The sequence below is a fragment of the Erythrolamprus reginae genome, chromosome 4 (genome assembly GCF_031021105.1).
Source record: "Erythrolamprus reginae isolate rEryReg1 chromosome 4, rEryReg1.hap1, whole genome shotgun sequence".
In the NCBI taxonomy this organism is placed as follows: domain Eukaryota; kingdom Metazoa; phylum Chordata; class Lepidosauria; order Squamata; family Dipsadidae; genus Erythrolamprus; species Erythrolamprus reginae.
Genome location: NC_091953.1, coordinates 65,226,612 through 65,245,957, shown reverse-complemented (window position 1 = coordinate 65,245,957; position 19,346 = coordinate 65,226,612). Strand labels below are relative to the sequence as shown.

General features: G+C 40.1%; 1 protein-coding gene across 1 annotated transcript in view; it reads left to right on the top strand.

The window, feature by feature from the left end:
- LOC139166658 (cystathionine beta-synthase-like protein) overlaps positions 1 to 19,123 on the top strand; it is a 49,547-nt gene extending 30,424 nt beyond the window's left edge. The window contains exons 9-16 of the mRNA XM_070750496.1: positions 2,885 to 3,010; positions 4,235 to 4,319; positions 7,671 to 7,776; positions 10,740 to 10,817; positions 11,814 to 11,948; positions 13,157 to 13,265; positions 14,843 to 14,927; positions 17,334 to 19,123. Coding sequence (XP_070606597.1) covers positions 2,885 to 3,010; positions 4,235 to 4,319; positions 7,671 to 7,776; positions 10,740 to 10,817; positions 11,814 to 11,948; positions 13,157 to 13,265; positions 14,843 to 14,927; positions 17,334 to 17,443 — 834 coding nt within the window. The 3' untranslated portion in view covers positions 17,444 to 19,123. The remainder of the gene's footprint in view (positions 1 to 2,884; positions 3,011 to 4,234; positions 4,320 to 7,670; positions 7,777 to 10,739; positions 10,818 to 11,813; positions 11,949 to 13,156; positions 13,266 to 14,842; positions 14,928 to 17,333) is intronic.
- The last annotated feature ends 223 nt before the right edge of the window (positions 19,124 to 19,346 follow it).

Below are 19,346 nucleotides of genomic sequence, written 5' to 3'. Positions count from 1 at the left end.
AGCGAAGCCGAGTGACAGCAGCAGCACCTCAGGGGCGAGTCCAACGAAGGGACTCCAGCTTTCCCTGTATTCCTGGAGCTGCCGCGCCTGCCTCTTTCCCTTTTTTTGCCGGTTGTGCGCGCCACTTGTGCACGCCGTGTGTGGTGTGGCGCGGTGTCTGTTTGCAGCAATGGCTGCGGCGGCAGCAGCAGCGAGCAACAAGGCGTCGGGAAGGCTCCAGGGGAATGCGGCAGTAGCCTCCCCAGCTGGGAAGAGCGAAGATTCTCTCTCTCTCTCTCCCCCGTCACCCACCCTCATGTTCCCCTCGGACCTCCTGGCGTTTACGCGCCGGCTTGGGATCCTGCGCCAAGAAGCCTGAGGGTGCTCTGGCCCAGCCTGGCTGTGTGCTTGAGTGAGGGGCTGTGAAGGTGCTCTCGTTCTCGCTGGAGAACGAGAGCACCTTCACAGCCCCTCACTCAAGCACACAGCCAGGCTGGGCCAGAGCACCCTCAGGCTTCTTGGCGCAGGATCCCAAGCCGGCGCGTAAACGCCAGGAGGTCCGAGGGGAACATGAGGGTGGGTGACGGGGGAGAGAGAGAGAGAGAATCTTCGCTCTTCCCAGCTGGGGAGGCTACTGCCGCATTCCCCTGGAGCCTTCCCGACGCCTTGTTGCTCGCTGCTGCTGCCGCCGCAGCCATTGCTGCAAACAGACACCGCGCCACACCACACACGGCGTGCACAAGTGGCGCGCACAACCGGCAAAAAAAGGGAAAGAGGCAGGCGCGGCAGCTCCAGGAATACAGGGAAAGCTGGAGTCCCTTCGTTGGACTCGCCCCTGAGGTGCTGCTGCTGTCACTCGGCTTCGCTCGCCCGGGTCCGCCTTTCGTATCCGAGGCAGGGCTCCTCTCCTTGCCACCACCGCTGCTGGTGCTGCCGCTGCCACCGCTGCTCCTGCTTGGGAACGTGTTTCTATGCGCTACCGCCGAGGACACGAGACGCGGGAGGTGCAGGGTTTGGCCACGTCCAATAGCCCATTGGAAGGGGGGAGGGGGGATGGAGGGGGGGTGATTGGAGGGAGAGAAGACGGCGTGGAGGTGGGGGGGTTGAGACCGAAAGGAAAGGTTCGGCAGGGGAGGGGGGGCGACCGCGTCCCTTCCTTTTCCTCGAAGCGTTTGTGTGCTGAAATGCCCTCCCTCTGACTCGCCGAAGCCCGAAGACGAGCCGGCCCCGGTGCCCGGGACAATATAAGACATACCCCCAAAGTAAGACACAGTGGGGCTTTTGGGGGTAAAAAGAAAGTAAGACACTGCCTTACTATCGGGGAAACACGGTATAAGTATTTGTTATAATACAGAGGCTGGCTACCTGGATAACCGTCCTTCCAGAAACATGTCTGAGAATATCATCACTATTAATTCTGAAGTTCATATTTTTTTTAAAAAACTGACATAAATAATGTGTCACTAAATGCTTGAAGAGAGATATTTTTGTTGTAAGTCTTCCCTTTGGATTAAAAAGTGTTTAGCATAGACATATAGAAACATTCTGAGAGTAAGGAATTGCCTGTAAATCTTTGAATAATGGTTTTTTTTAAAGCAACTATGTACTTATATTCATAAGGAGCAGTACAGAGTTTTATGTGAAAATAAAACAAAAACAACCAGAATTTAGCTTGAGCTCATAATGCCCGTAGAATCTGATTTAGTAACTAACTATTTTTCCACCAACAGAAAAAAAAAGTGAACACAAGAACAAGGGGACACAATCTGAAGTTAGTTGGGGGAAAGATCAAAAGCAACATGAGAAAATATTATTTTACTGAAAGAGTAGTAGATCCTTGGAACAAACTTCCAGCAGACGTGGTAGATAAATCCACAGTAACTGAATTTAAACATATATCCATCCTAAGATATGGGATAAACATATATCCATCCTAAGATAAAATACAGAAAATACTATAAGGGCAGACTAGATGGACCATGAGGTCTTTTTCTGCCGTCAGACTTCTTTGTTTCTATGTTTCTATTAGCACATGGCAGAACCTCATAGCTTTGCAATCATATTAAATGAGTGAACAGACATTCATGGTGTATGTTATGTATGTTTTTTGGTAATTTCTTCTCCTATCTCTTAACATTAGCTGCTGACGGAACTTATCCAATATGAACTTTCCCATTTATTGAGAACAATACAGATGGTTAATGTTCACTTTTTGAGAAATAAAATCAATGCAGAGAATAGGGCCCAGTTATTAAGAAACAGAGTCTGGTGTTGCTGACTGCAATTCTTTGTTATATATAGTTGCTTTCTGTTTGTTATTTGGAAATAAGATTTTGGCTGCTAAAATTGTATTGATAAGAGTGAAACGGGTTAACATATTCCTGTACAAACTACTGCTCTCACATTCCAAGTAAACATTTAGAAAGGAAAAAATGAATCAGTTCCAGAAAGGGTGAAGAAAATAAGCACCTAAGAAAACTTTTGATTAAAAAAAAAAGACAATTCCAGGAAATGTAAGGTGTAAATAACATCCCCACTGTTCATCTATATTAAAATTCATAATTTCCCAGGATAAATTCTGTAAATTATTTCTTAGGACAATTATTTAAAAATTGTCCCTCATCATGGATTTATGCAAATGCCAAATTAAAATGGGCAATTGATTTTTATTTATTTATGGTTCCAGACTGAAAAATGGATTGCCTACACAATATTTAAATTTTAAGTGGAAATATCAAAAGTTTATTCATTCCATTATTTCCAAAGGCATAACTGCAGAGGTACCAGTGATGCAGTAATTTTAATTTACAGTAATTTCTGTAGTCATTTCTGTAATTTTATTTGTCTTTTTCATATGTGTATATTTAACATCAAAATACTGTTTCAATAACAAATTGCTCTGCAGATTGTAGGTGTTGATCCTGAAGGATCTATCCTAGCGGACCCGGAACAATTAAACGTAACTGACAAGACAACTTATGAAGTGGAAGGTATTGGATACGATTTCATACCCACAGTTCTGGATAAATCGGTAAGGAAGGTTTGTTATGTATGTATATACTTTATTGCATTGATTTTCAACCATGGCAACTTTAAGATGTATGGACTTCAATTCCCAGAATTCCACACCTCTCAAAATTATCACAGTTGAGAAACACTGCTTTAGTGTGACCCTAATTGAAATCCCTTTTGTTCTTAAGTGCAGGACTAATCTATTTCCCTTCTTATTTTTCTGATCCAAACTTAGCCTTTAATCCTTGTGATATTCAAATTTTATTTTGATTCCTGAGCTTTAATAGATCTGATCATACTTTTGTCTGAATTTTGGAAGGTAAATTATTATAGTCCAGGGTTTGAACATTGACACGGATGTCCAAGTGCCGCGTCTATGTTGGTTGAGGCAAGCAGGATTCCCTTGGGTACCATTTGTTGGGGATCAAGGGAAAGGGAGGGTTTGCCTTCTTATTCTGCTCAAGATCCCCATGTACAATTGGTGGGCCACTGTGGGACACAGAATGCTGGACTTGGATTCAGCATGGCTCTTCTTATGTTCTTATTATTACAGGAATTTTCCAATATTTATAACAGGACTTATTGGTAGTAAAACATGACTTAGGTGCTCTTTCTTAAGAACAGTCTGCTTGCTTTATATAGCTTGTATAGACTCCCTGGAAGTGAATAGCACAGAAAAAAATGGGAGATTCAGAAAGGTATTGCAAGGTATATAAATGGGAATATTTGAGGATTAATTAGGTGCCCTGTCGACATAAGGGGGAAACCCTGGGTGCCCTGGGAACACCCTGGACTACTGTATTTTAATTGTACTGCAATTTAACTGTATTATTGGATCCAGATAATGTTTTTTCTTGAACTTTTTATCAGTGGACCTAAAATGTTTTTTCTTGAATTTTTTATCAGTGGACCTAAAAATCCACTGCTAAATCCATTCATTCTTTCCATAAATTTTCTGACATATCTAATACATTCTGGTCATCCCAAATGAAATTGAAGCAATAGCAACCAGCAAGTTTTTTACAGAATAGCTTGCCTCCTACTGTTATGGGTATTTCATCACTGGAGGTTCTCAAAAGTAGACTGGGCAACCACTTGACCAGGATAGTATAAGAACTCCTGCCTTGACTAGAAGACCTCCGAGGTCCCTTTAGCCCTATGATTCTAAGGTCTAGTACGAATGGATGACTCATATGAAACAACAGGTCTAGAATTATGTTTTTGTGCCCTTCCTTCCTTCTAGGTGGTAGACAAATGGTATAAGAGTAACGATGAGGACTCTTTTGCCTTCTCACGCATGCTAATCAGAAAAGAAGGACTCCTATGTGGTAAGCATAGTATAATTTGTAGTCAAGACAATAATAGGATTGTGGCCACCTTTTCATTCTTAATATTGCTGCATTTTACTTCCATACCAGACAGTTTTTAAGAAAAAACTGTGAATTTGGATGTCATGGATTTTACTGAAGTCTACTTTTGCAAATCACCCAATACGCATCATATCATTTAAAGCAGTTCTTATATGCAGAGAGCTATAGAGTATGTAAAATGCTGCTTATGCCATTAGATCTCTTGAGTAAGGATGATTTAGTAAAAAATAACAGTAGTGACTTCAGCTATTAGAAAAAAGGTATCATCCCAGATTTAAGTTCTTCCAAAGTGAAGCTGCCTTTTGTAGTGGATTGACTGGTGATTTTGTCAGTGCTATTGGCGTTCAAGTGGTGCTCCAGATGTTTTGGGATTGCACCCAAGGCGCTTATTATTGCTTCTGCCTTTGTTTTCTTTTGCCACAGTCATTCTACTTCTATTTGTAGGTCTTTGTACTTTGTGATTTTTCCCAGTTCCCTTCTATTCTGTTGTATCCAATTCCAAGCTTTATACTCTAAAGAATAGAAGAGAAGTTATAGGAATAGAACGTATCAATGAAAGAATAGAAGAAGAGATATAGGAATAGAAGAAAGGTATAGGAGATACAGCCTTCAGCCTTCCATCCTTCCGAGGTGGGTAAAATGAGGACCCGGATTGTGGGGGCAATATGCTGGCTCTGTTAAAAAGTGCTATTGCTAACATGTTTTAAGCCGCCCTGAGTCTAAGGAGAAGGGCGGCATAAAAATTAAATGAATGAATGAATGAATAAATAACTACTGTATAGAGTTCCACGCTTCGACAACTCGGTTACTGAAGTCATATTTTTTACAGTCAGGTTTGGAGCGGTTAATATTAAGTTTAAATCTGTTGTGTGCTCTTGTGTTGTGGTTGAAGCTGAAGTAGTTACCGACAGGCAGGGCGTTGCAGCATATGATCTTGTGGGCAATACTTAGATCTTGTTTAAGGCGTCTTAGTTCTAGGCTTTCTAGGCCCAGGATTGAAAGTCTAGTCTCGTAGGGTATTCTGCTTCAAGTGGAGGAGTGAAGGGTTCTTCTGGTGAAGTATTTTTGGACATTTTCAAGGGTGTTAATGTCTGAGATGCGATATGGGTTCCAAACGGATGAGCTGTATTCGAGGATGGGTCTGACAAAAGTTTTGTAAGCTCTGGTAAATAGTGTGAGCTTGCCAGAGCAGAAGCTACGTAGGATTAGGTTTACAACTCTTGAAGCCTTCTTGGCTATGTTGTTGCAGTGGGTTTTGGCACTTAAATCTTTTGTTATTAGTATACCAAGGTCTTTAACCGAGTGGGGATTATCTGTGATAATTTGATTATTCAGTTCGTATTTGAAGTTCAGATTCTTCTTCCCAATGTGTAGGACAGAGCATTTCCTAGTTGAGATTTGGAGTTGCCATGTGTTAGAGCACTCAGAAACAGAGTTCAGGTCTTTTTGGAGAGTAGTTGTGTTATCGGTGGTGTTGAAGAGTTTTACATCGTCGGCGAAGAGGACACAGTTGCTTGTGATGTAATCGCAAAGGTCATTGATGTAGAGAATGAAGAGGATTGGTCCCAGTACACTACCTTGGGGAACACCGCTTTTAACTGGGATAGGGGTGGATATGGTGCTTCCTATTTTGACCACTTGTCTGTTTGACAGGAATGCTGTAATCCAGCTGTGGAAGGATCCTGAGATGCCATAGGATTTGAGTTTGAATTTAAAATGATACTTAGACCATTTTCTATGACTTTGTCTATTTTTTGGTCCCGTCAGTTCGTGCTTGCAGGCAAATGATATTTTTCTTACAAATGCTCCATTTTTGCTCATTTATCATGCCATTATTTATAGCCTGTGTGATTTTCTTGTAGTAGCTATCTAGATGTTCCAACTGTTTCTTCATCTTGTTTACAGACAGGGCATTAGCTGTCTCTTTCATATTATTAAAACACAATACTGTAATGTGAAACCACAGCTGCCAGTTCTTTAGCTGGTATTGCCCTCCATTGACATCAGAGTCTTTTCAAGAACTAGGATACAGCAATAGTAATAGCACTTAGACTTATATATCGCTTCACGGTGCTTCGCAGCCCTCTCTAAGCTGTTAACAGGGTCAGCATATTGCCCTCAACAATCGGGGGCAATTTTACCGACCTTGGAAGGATGGAAGGCTGAGTCAACCTTGAGCCTGAGGAGATTCGATCTGACAAACTGCTGGTAGCCAATGATCAGCAGAAGTAGCCTGCAGTACTGCATTCTAACCACTGTGCCACCACATATATCATAATATAAGTGTTTGGAAACTTCAGATCGTGCAGAATGCAGCTGCGAGAGCTATCATGGGCTTTCCCAAAAATGCCCATGTAACACCAACACTCTGCAGTCTGCATTGGTTGCCGATCAGTTTCCGGGCACAATTCAAAGTGTTGGTCATCACCTATAAAGCCCTTCATGGCACCGGACCAGGGTAGCTACGAGACCGCCTTCTGCCGCATGAATCCCAGCGACTGGTTAGGTCCCACAGAGTGGGCCTTCTCCGGGTCCTGTCAACAAAACGATGTCGTTTGGCAGGGCCCAGGAGAAAAGCCTTCTCTGTGGCGGCCCCGGCCCTCTGGAACCAACTCCCTCCCGGAGATTAGAATTGCCCCCACCCTCCTTGCCTTTCGTAAGCTCCTTAAAACCCACCTCTGCCGTCAGGCATGGGGGAATTGAGATATTCTTTCCCCCTAAGCCTTTACAATTTATGCATGTTATGTTTGTTTGTAGGGATGTTTGGTTTTACAAGGGTTTTTTAGTTGTTTTAATATTGGATTTATATGATGTTTTTTATTACTGTTATTAGCCGCCCCGAGTCTACGGAGAGGGGCGGCATACAAATCCAATAAATCAATAAATCAATAAATATATTGGCATAGAATTTGTGTGGATCCAGGCAGTAGGGCCCTTTCAACCAATGGAAATGCTGTCAATGCACAGATTTCCTAAGTGTGGTCCAAGATTTGTCGGAGAAGAATATAGCTCTACTTCCTATTTGTGAGCACTTCAGAGGCATATTCATGGCCAGTGTGAGAAACAAAATGCTGGATTAAAATGGCCTGGGCATTATATTCCTGTGTTATTGAATAATGTCTGCCAGTAAAAGAACATTTTTTGATTATGACTGAACTTTTCTACGAAACTTACAGTGCTTTAAACAAAGTGTGCTTAAATGGTTAATTAAGAGGCTTTGGCCTCACACCCTCTTTCCATTTTATTTCCTCTTCATACTGTACATTCCAATATGCTTGAATTTTGAGAATCTCCCATGTCTTTTGACAGGTGGTAGCTCTGGTAGTGCCATGTCTGTTGCCGTCAAGGCAGCCCAAGAACTAAAAGAAGGCCAGCGTTGTGTGGTCATCCTTCCTGACTCTGTCAGGAACTACATGTAGGTACCCTGCCTTGTATGTCTCTTCCTTCCCTACACTGATTGAGATACCGCTGTCTAGCAATCCAAAGTCAAAGAAGGGGGAAAGGTGATTTGTAGCTCCTTTGAAATACACATTTCACTTGTCTGCAACTCCAAAGTAGCTGTAGCTTTTTCTGGGCTCATAGGCATAATCTCAGGAAAACACATTTTGTTTCAGGAGGTTATGATGTGCAGGAATGATATGTTCATGTATCATGCCCCAGACCATTCTTTTAGTTTTGCATTCAAATTGTTTTACAGGCCAACCATCTAAAGGAAAGATTCCACTAATTTTTTTTAAAAAACCCGAGACTTCTAAAAACCTATTTTATTAGAACTTACAGATTCATTCATAACTTGAATGGGTGGGTGGGTGGGTTGGTTTTGGCCTATCATCTATAATCCACTGCTAAAAACACACAAAGAGTGTATGTTTTAAATCTGTCTCTTACATGCTTTCTTAAAAGTGTTCTGCCGGGCTCTCTGGTAGAAGCCTCCCAAAAATTCACTGGTACAAATTTCAGACACACACACATTTGAAAATTGAAAACAATGTCCTTTATCACAAAATTCAAAAGAAACAAAGCACCCTTTTTGTATTGCAAAGAGCACTCTTCTCCAAAACAACCTTGTCGGCTGTACAAGTCCCTTAATCAGTCCTTAAGTACAGTGGTACCTCAAGATACGAACCCCTCGTCTTACGAACAACTCATGATACGAACCCGGGGTTCAGAAAAATTTTGCCTCTTCTTACGAACTTTTTTCGAGTTACGAACCGGCGTTCGGAGACTGCTGGGAAGCCATGCGGCTGTTTTAAAAGGTGACAGCCGGGCGGCGGGGCTTCCCAGAAGCCTCCCGAACGCCGGTTCGTAACTCGAACAAAGTTCGTAAGAAGAGGCAAAAATTTTCTGAACCCCGGGTTCGGTTCGGGAGGTTGCTGGGAAGCCCCCCAGCCCGGCTGTCACCTTTTAAAACAGCCGCGCCGCTTCCCAGCTGTCTCCCGAAGCCGAACGCGGAAGTTCGGCTTTAGCGTTCGGCTTCAGGAGACAGCTGGGAAGCGGCGCGCCTGTTTTAAAAGGTCGCAGCCGGCCTGGGGGGCTTGCCAGCACCCCCCCGAACCCGGGTTCGGGGGGGGGGTGCTGGGAAGTCCCCCAGGCCGGCTGTCACCTTTTAAAACAGCCGTGCGGCTTCCCAGCAGTCACCGAAAGCCGTTTTTTTGCGGGGGTTTTTTTTGGTTGCACGGATTAATGACTTTACATTGTTTCCTATGGGAAACAATGTTTCATCTTACGAACCTTTCGTCTTACGAACCTCCTCCTTGCACCAATTAAGTTCGTATCATGAGGTATTACTGTACTTAGCTAGTAGCTGTGAAGAAACATCACAGCCCTCTTTCTTCCCACAATGAAACACACACGCACTTTACTCTGCTTTGGTATCAAAGGCGTAAAAAATCCACAAACATAGTTCAGACACAGCGAGGCACAATCCTGAAGAACTTCGATCAGATAATCTTCCACAATGGCCAAACTAGCATGCTGCTATTTATATCAGCAGCTCTAATTACTGGAGCTCCACCCAAACACAGGTGGCCTCTCTTATCTCCTGTAATATTTCCTCAATTGGTCTCTTCGATGCATAAGTCTGCGCCTGCGTGGGTCTAACACTTCGTCATCCGAATCGACTGAAGATAATGGTGATTGGCTTCCTGGGCTGTGTGCCAAGCCCCCCCTCTTCCAAGTCACCCCCACCTTCTTCTTCGTCAGAGGAAACTGCACTCCCTGACTCTGCCGGCAACAAAACAGGCCTAGGACATGTTGACGTTTCCCCTGCCTCCACCTCCACATTCCCTGGGGCAGGAGCTGGGCCAGAGCCAACCACAACAAAAAGATACTTTATTTTACATACTAAAATAGCCTGCAGGTAGTCCTCAACTTAAGTCCACTCATTCGGTGACTGTTCAAAGTTATGCCAGAGCTTTAAAAATGGACAGTGACAGTTATAAGGCCATTGAAGTTCCAGCTGCTGCAGCATCACTACACTTATACTATTGTAATCTAGGTGCTTGGGTGACCATCTTGCAGTTATGACATAGCAGAGAGCAATGGTCCTGTGCTCACCATTTGTGACCAGCTTCACACAAGCAAAGTCAAAGGGTAAACTGGTGAGGACAAATCTACATTGGGCTCCCCAAGCTGTCCCCAGCCTCCCTTGATTCGCAGGTGGCCTGCACTGTGCCTCCCAAATCTTCCAGCCTCTCCCCCAGCCCATTGCGCTCCCCCCACACTGCATGTTCTTACCTGGGATTCCTGTCAGATTATGATGCTCCATGATGCAGTCCCAATCCTATTTGCTATCATAATTGAAGAACTGTCTATATTTATATTTCGAATAAACCCTTGAGGCAAGGACATCCATGAAGGGGAGTCAAACTTTTAAGATGGCAACTGTGACTGACTGATCACAGTCCTGTTCTTTTTTCCATGCATCACACATTAAAAATTGCTAGTTTTGATTGCACAGTCACAGATACTATCTTGACTTTTTAAGCTCCATGTGAGATCTATGGATTTGACATGGCAAATGAAATCAGCTTCTTATGCTGATGTTTCTTCTCAACTTTGGCAACAAGAAGTTGCTACTGTTCCATTCTACTTTGCAGTCTAAAATCAATCTTTTCAACATTTCAGCCTACCTTTCCCATTGATGCTTTTAGATGATTTTGACTATCAGAGATTAGTACTAAAGGAAACAGTCCTGAAAAAAGCTTTGATCTATGAGAGAACCAATCAAGCTTTTCTGCTAACTACTTGTTTAAAATAAAGATACTTTTTATCATTTTCTATGATGTTGTATTTCACATTATCGTTACTGCTTGTTTACATTTAAATCAGATGTCACCTAAATTGATGTTCATTACTTACTTTCTTGGTGATTTTTAGGTCTAAGTTTTTAAGTGACAAATGGATGATCCAAAGAGGATTCATGAAAGAAGAGGATGATGATATTAAGAAGCCTTGGTGAGACATTACAATATATCATAGTTTAATGAAATGTGAAAATAGAGAAAAGAATCTGCTAACCAGGCATTCATCTGGCTAGCCTCCTTAGTCTGGTCAGCTTGAACACATTATTTTAACCCCTGGTTAGGGCTTAAAAATAACTATGTAGAGAAAGTAACAATGAAAGAGCTTGCAAGTCAGTAAGAGCTGGAAACATCATTAGCCCCAGGAAAGAAACATTCGGAGCAAGTAGAGCAATGGAAAAAAACCTGCAAAGATTTCGGGCTTGGAAAACATTCTTAGCAGAGAGTAACAATGAAAGAGCTTGCAAGCTGGTAAGAGCTGGGAACATTGTTAGCATCTGATTAAGGCTGGAAAGAAACTTATTTGGAGGAAGTTAGCAATGAAAAAACTCTGCAAAGACTTAGGGCTTGGAAAACATTATTCACAGAGAAAAACAATGAAACAGCTTGCAAGGTAAGAGCTAGGAAGATTGTTAGCAGCTAGTTAGGACTGGGAGGGGCAAAAAACCTACATTCAGAGCAGGGATGGGCTCCAGCCGGAATGCTACATTGGCTCGCCGCCATGGCTCATGAGTGCTTGCAGGGCCAGCACGATTTTGCTTCTGCACCTGTGGATAGCAAAATCGCGCATGGAGCCGCAGGTTCACCCATGTTTCGGCATGCGTGGAAGCAAAAAACCCTTGCCAAAACATGGGTGTACCTGCACCTCTATGCGCGATTTTGCTATCTGTACAGGTGCAGAAGCAAAATTGCGCTGGCCCCACAAGCACTCACAAGCTGCCGCGTGGAGCACAATTGAGCGTTCTGGCTAGCAGCCCACCCCTGATTCAGAGTATAAGACGCACCCAAATTATCAGCCTCTTTTAGGGAGGAAAAGGTGTGTCTTATACTCTGAAAAATATGGTAGTCTTTTTAGAAACCCCTAAGTATGCAAACATGCAATACAGTTTGTTCTTCAGTGCTTGAATTATTATATTTACTCTTTTCCTAGGTGGTGGCATGTGAAAGTTCAGGAATTAGGCCTGTCTGCCCCCCTGACTGTACTGCCAAGCGTTACCTGTGAAAAGACCATTGAAATACTCAGAGAGAAGGGATTTGACCAAGTGCCAGTTGTGGATGAATCTGGGTTTGTATAGTCTTCAATATTTTCTTCCTTTATTCCAAATAAACACACTTTTCTGAAGAGTATAATGCCTATCTCTGTCCATTGGGAAGTTATTTGTCTTATTTGATTTTTTCAAGCAACATTATGAAAGTCATGCAGTGGGGTTTCTGGTCCGCATTGCTGCAATGTGATTGAATGGCAAAAGGCTACAGCATAAATGTAGATGTTGCTCCTTTGACTCTCTGTTAATTGAAGTTGCATTCATTTAGCTGAACGTAAGAGCCCGATATGGGTAAAGGTTAGAGCTTGATGCAGACACTTAGCGTAAGTGTGATGGGCTAATCAACTGAAGCAACAGGTTCTCCAACCCTATTTGTGTCAAGTCACAAAGTCTGCACGATAGAATGGCACTTCCTTAAATTTAAGGGGAAAGTGGAGCTAAGGTTGCTGCTTTTAAAATCTGCTTTTAAAGTTGTGGCATGGTTTATTATCTTTTGAGAGAACTGTCATCTCCTAAAAATGGCCCATAAAATGATTAACTGAGTTCTTATTGCATAGCCAGGTAAATAAAAAGCCAGTGGAATGGCCAATCTGACTAGGACAAATTGTGATCGGAGCAGGGTTGTTCCCAAAGTTCACCCCAGGTTTGTTTAGTAAGTCTCTCATATAATCTGTGCTGCCAGTAGCTCAGATGTAAAAGGTCCTGTATTGTCTGACCCAGACATTATAAATTGTAACAAATGGTAAACACTGAGGAAGATGTAACAAAGAAAGAAATATCATTATACTCTCACCTAGTCTGGCAAATGTTTTTCAAATTATCAAAAGCTAACTTCTCCAAAGTTTTAGGAGCTATGCAAACACTCGTTAGTCATAAACTTTGGTTTAAAATAAGGGTGCCCGACCTTGGCAACTTTAAGACTTGTGGACTTTAACTCCCAGAATTCCTCAAGCCATGTTTGTTTGCTACAATTTTATCCCGAAAAGATTTAAAATACACATTTCTTTGAGGGCAGCAATTTAAGTGGAGCAGGTCAAGGGTCAACCTCTAGCTAATTGGGATTTCAAAATTCTCTTCTCTCTGAAAATGGGGGTAGGTTGCTAAAAGAAAATAACAGTGTGAGATCAGCGTCATCTGAATTTGTGGAAGTGTTGATGTAATGCTTTTAAGTGGAAAAAAATGTTGATACAACTCATTCAGTGCTCTACTTGGGGTGTCTTTTTCTTAGACTGATTCTGGGTATGGTTACTCTCGGCAATATGCTGTCTTCAGTGCTTGCTGGTAAAGTACAGCCTTTGGATAAAGTCAACAAAGTAATCTACAAGCAGTTCAAAACGGTATTGTGCCTTCTATATGTCTGTTTGTTTCTATTCCTCCCCCACCTCCATGGTATGCAGAAAGAGTTTCTGAAAATCTCACATATTGATGCAGGTTAAGGAAATTACCATATTTTTCAGAGTATAAAACCTTAGTTTTGGGGGAGGAAAATAAGGAAAAGAATCTGCTGACCAGATATTCATCTGGCTAGTATCCTTAGTCTGGTCAGTTTCAGCACATTATTTTATCCCCTGGTTGGGGCTTTAAAAAAACCTTATTTGGAGAGAGTAACAATGAAAGATCTTGCAAGCCAATAAGAGCTCGAAACATTGTTAGCACCGGGTTAGGGTTAGAAAGAAACATTCGGAGCAAATAGAACAATAAAAAAACCTACAAAGACAGGGTTTGGAAAACATTATTCACAGTGAGTAACAGTGAAAGAGCTTGCAAGCAGGGAAGACCTGGGAACATCATAAGCACCTGGTTAGGGCTGGAAAGAAACATTTGGAGCAAGTTAGCGCAATGGAAAAAAACCTGCAAAGACAGGGCTTGGAAAATATTCTTAGCAGAGAGTAACAATGAAAGAGCTTGCAAGCGGTAAGAGCTGGGAACATCGTTAGCACCTGGTTAGACCTGGAAAGAAACTTACTTGGAGTAAGATTAATGAAAAAAACTCTTCAAAGACTTAGAGCTTGGAAAACATTATTTGCAGACAGTAACAATGAAAGAACTTGTGAGATAAGAGCTGGGAAGATCGTTAGGACCTAGTTTGGGCTGGGGAATAAAAGCTGCATTCAGAGTATAAGATGCACTTGAATTTTCAGCCTTTTTTAGGGAGGAAAAAGGTGTGTCTTATACTCCAAAAATATGGTATATACATTTGCCTCAGAGCAAAATTCAAACAGGATGTTTACATGCTTCACGTATTGGGGACTAAAGAAGTTGTAGTGGTACCAGTGAACACAGTGTTGAGTATGCAGCTTCTAAGTCTGATGGAAACAACATTTCAGTGACTGGAATACCTTTTCTGTACACTGAAAGTAACAATATTATGGAGAATATATAGAAGCAAAATACAGGTAAATTTAAGGGGCAGAAACAGGATATCAGCAATCATTGTTTTTGTTGTACTTAATAAATTGAAATTAAATGAAACAAAACCAAAGTCCCCCTTGTAAATGTACCTCTGTACTTTTTAATGTGTAAGTGTTAAGAACTTTTATATATAGTCTCATCCTGCCTTTATTTTGAAGCTACAACACTAATGTAGATGGGTATTTTATTGCTGGAATGATAACTGGTTGATGATATAAATGGTTACTGTGGAGGTCTGTGCAGTGTCTCTAGTGGACAAAATGCTTAAATCTGAACCCCAGAGGGTTGAGAGAATTAATGTATCTCCTGAAGTTTTTTATTTTTTTCATTTTTCCTGATTTGCACAGACAAAAACACTCCATGAATATACGTTGTGATTTTTTTTAAAACACAGCTCATGAACACATACTGAGGAATGAGGATCAGAGTTTTTATTTAAATGTGAATGGCATGTAAAAAATAATAGCAATGTCTTTTAAAATCAGGCAACTTTCTGTTACAGATTCATTTGCAGGACAACTTAGGAAAGCTCTCTCATATTTTGGAAATAGATCATTTTGCTCTGGTGGTACATGAACAGATTCAATGTGAGTATAAGGTTATTATTTATTTGCTGTTCCAAGTCAGTTTCTGCCTTTTTTAACTAACATATTTAAGACTGTAAGTTACTGAATTTCTAGTAACTTACACCCATTTAACATTTTCCATTAAATAGATTCAAATAAACCCATAGCCATAAAATAATGCTATTTCCAGCTTCTCCAATCCAGTGGGTTGAGTTTTTTTAAATCTTGGGCTGGAGGACTGAAAAGAGTAGTCTCTAAAATGTAATATCTATATTAACAGGGTTACAACCAAAACTTTAACTGAAGGTTTGGGTTTTTTTTTAATTAGAGCAGGGATGTTAATTCTGGTCCTGCCTTCCTTACAATGCTATGCCAACTTATCATTTATTTTTAGAGAAAATGGATTGTGCACTGATTTTTACCCCAGTTTTCCGTAACAGTTATCATTATTTCCAGAATTATTTATTATATGTATGTTCTGGAGTATGAAAACCGTGTAAGCTCCCAGTTTAAATCCTGGCATGAATCTGGATTTCTTCCAGTTGCTTTCCATAATTAATATACAGCATCAGAAGTTAATGGGTGTGAAACTCAAGACAAGAAAGATTAGGATCTCTGACTGATGTATATATAAAGAAACAGCAGCATTAGAAGTAGTCTGCTCTTTCTTCAAGGTAACCCATATAGTTACTAAGTGACTTTGTCTTCAGGGTCATTGTTAATGTATAACTATCTATTCAATACATTTTTCCTAACAACACATTATTGAACTTTACGTTTAATTGATGTTTTCAAATATAAAAGCATATACTGGAACTGCATAAATAATTTCTTTAGGCTATTCATGGTTTGCTGAAATTTCCTAGAAATGTTGCAGTGAAAATAACATAATTCTTAAGAATAATTTATTATCATTTAAACTTTTATTGTAAAGGCTTGTATGATAATAAACTGGTTAATCCTTAAGATATCAGAAAATTCTCTCTTATGACACTTTTTGCCGCTGTTATTTTACTTTATATAAAATAAAAATGCTTTCATGCAGTTATCACTTGAGATTCAGATTCTATCCTCCTATCTCCATGTATTTACTATCCTTTTGGCAAAGTTAGGCAGAAAGCCTAACTTTAAAATATCTGTTAGCTGTATATCTTCATATGTGTGTGAGCAACCATTGTCCTTGTTCATTTAACCTACACTTCCTAAAGGTTTTTGCCATGCAATGGAAGGACACAAGAATCTTTTCATTAGATAAAAGAAACCTTTTGAATCCACCTGTTAACTTTTGAAACTGCTTCAAATGTTCGGTCAGACGGTCCAACTTTGTTAACAGGGTTGCACTTAATGTTTATTTTTTGAGGGAGGAGGATTGAGGTCTACAATAAATGGAGCAGTATGAAAATGATGTCCTGCCATGTACGTCGGCAGAGCCAGGGTTTTCTGCATTCCTTTTCCCAATGTTTTGTGTTAAATTTTATCTTTTGCTATTGTTGTTTTTAAGAATGCTTTTAACTTATATCAAACATTTCTGCCTCTTCCTCCTCAAAATAGCAGGAAATCAGAACCTGGGGTGGAGAGGGTAGGCTAGGTGGAAAGATATGTAGAAAGTCAGAGGTCACGTGTAGCCTTCAATCATATTTTGTGTAGCCTGATTTTACAGTGACAAAAAGTCACAAATCTAAAATTCAAAGAACAGATAATATTTCTCAGCCTCAACAACTTTAAGACATGTGAATGTCAGCTCCCAGAACTCCCCAGTTGAAGTCCACAAAATTTTAAAGTTGTCTGGGAAACATTAGAATAAACAACTCTCCATAGAAAATGTCCCATCTTAAATCCTAAGTTTTAGAATTTTCTCACTCACTATTAACAATATGCTCTATTATTTTAAAGTGGGTTTTATCTTTCAAATTAAGGCTGTGGTGTAACAGAATAAGCTAAAGGTGACAATTGTGCACCCAAAAGAAGGCTTTTGCTGGATGGCAGGTTATCCTCAAAAAGACCTTTATTGAACTTTGTGCAGAATATGGAACTAAAATCAATACAAGGTCATTTTGTTTTTTGTTTTTTTTACTGTATATAAGTTGAGCCAGTGGCATCACATAGATTTGTACTGGAAGCAGATATGTATCAATAGCATAAATAGGCCCAGTTTCCAAAAGCAGAACAAGGAAACAAGGCAATTCCTAAATTGCACTCATTTTGGAGTACTTTCTTTGTTTTTGTACATGGGACATGACTAGGAGCTCTAGTAGATACTCATCTAAGACATTAGGAAGACATCTGGTTGGGGAAATATAATGTTAGATAACTATGTGTATGTATAATTTATCTGGAAGTGCAATATGGGAATGTTAGGTTTTAAAGTGCTCATTGGAAACAGAGTTTCACAAAATCAGACTTACTGTGTTCTCTTGTGTCTTCTAGATCACAGTGACGGTGAATCTAGCAAAAAGCAAATGGTGTTTGGTGTTGTTACGGCAATCGACTTGCTGAACTTTGTGACTGCTCAGGAACAGAAGAGAAACACAACCTAAGTTCAAGAAGCACATCAATAGGGCTCGTTTCATTGGCTTTTCACATTAAAAAAAAGTCTCACTCTTTTTTGCTTCTTTTGTTAGAACAATGTAGAAAAAAATTATTTAGGTCAAACTGAATACCATCAGAGTCGTTATAAACAATTGTTAGCTTTTAAAATGTTATAATTGTAGAATGTAGCAAGCACACTGAAATATTGGGAAGTTTTAGGTTTAATCATTTCAGGGAAGAATTGCTTTGTTTGCACATACAGTTTTATATTGTGAAGGCACAGCTGAGCTGGAGGACAAAGGCCTGAATGATCAAGCCATAAACAATAGGATGGCTATGTGACACCTTTCCAAAGCCCACTGCTGGTCCTGCTCCCACATTATGGTGTGGTCTAGAAACTCTTCCATTTCTTACACTATGCTGTTTTACAACCTAGAATGGTATTAAATATCTTAATCTTTAATCCTATTAGAACTCGACCAGTATTAAACCTACTGGCTGTCTTCTAGCACACAGAAGAAAATACAACAACCTCCTAACACAATCTTCATAAAGAAATTGTCTTCATATGTATCAAGGGGTTGAAATCTAAAATTACACGAGCAACAGGGAAAGTGGTCTGAAAACAACATCTCTGTTTTATGACTATTTTGACCATTTTTTACAGATGCTAGTTTGTTTATCCAGATGTTTCTGTTGAATTCCATATTCCACCCGTTATTCCAGCCCTCAATACTAAGATGGCAAAAATCCCTTATCCCTCCTATTTACAGATTTCACTTTCTGAATGTTTAATAGCAATGTCCATCCTTATTCTGGTTAAATTATGGGTGCAAGGAGAAGTAAGAAATTGCTTTGCCAGTTAGTAAATAATAAGGGGAAAACTCTTTAACTAGTACATACACTTTCCATTCTTCCTTGTACATTGTAATAAACGAGAATTTTGTGTACTTGAAACACTACTAGCTCATAGCACGACCCACGGCAGCATCAGAAAATCCTGTATTTTCTCTACTGTCTAATGTTATTAAATCTGTTGTTGGCTAGCTTGATTGCTAATATATTTGTTCCACAAAGACCAAATCAGAATATTTAATAACTCAAAATAGGATTCTATCTGCACATTTTAACTGTCCAGCATCTCGTTGGCCAAGTAATTATCTCTGCTTTGTTCATGGTTATGCTATGTTATTTAAAATGATACTTGTTTAGCTGGACATAATAATCGTAATGGGGAATAACTGCAAACAAACTTAACTATTTTCTGATTCTTTTGGTAGTCTCCTTTGAGGCCGAATTTTCTTTCCTTTCCTGGTTTACTTTATTTTCTACTGGAAGTTTTAAGGAAGTGTCCTATTAATACTGTACTTTTTTCAGTCACAGCAGTACTTGTTTCATGCCAAAAAAGTCTCAAGACAAATCAGGACCCATTTGTACAGAAGGTTCCTGCATGTGTATGGAATTCAGGTTATGATATAAAACCACTAAAAGGCTACTGTAATATAATAAACGAGGAATTACTATTTGGTCTCAAAAATATTGCTCAATATTCAACATTCCAGTAAGCATTTTTGGTTCTTTAGGACCATGAAAGGGTTTACTGTCTGTTTCTAAAGTTTGGATTCTGTGTCATGTTTATTCCAAATTTACTACAAAGAATTAAATAAATGTTTTGATAAGCTAGTAAAGCTGGAGTCTACCTAGTTTGTCTTAGAAATAATTCTAATGTGTTAGGGATGGAGGACATGTTTTTTTGTTTTTTTGTTTGTGTGTGTGTGTGTTTGTATAGAAGTATGTATTAATAGCTATTTTTTAAAAGGTAGATAGTGATATAAAATTAGACAAGAAAAAGTGAAAGCTAAAACTGCAAAAAGGGGGAAATGAAAGAAAAATAGGAAAAACGATAATCTT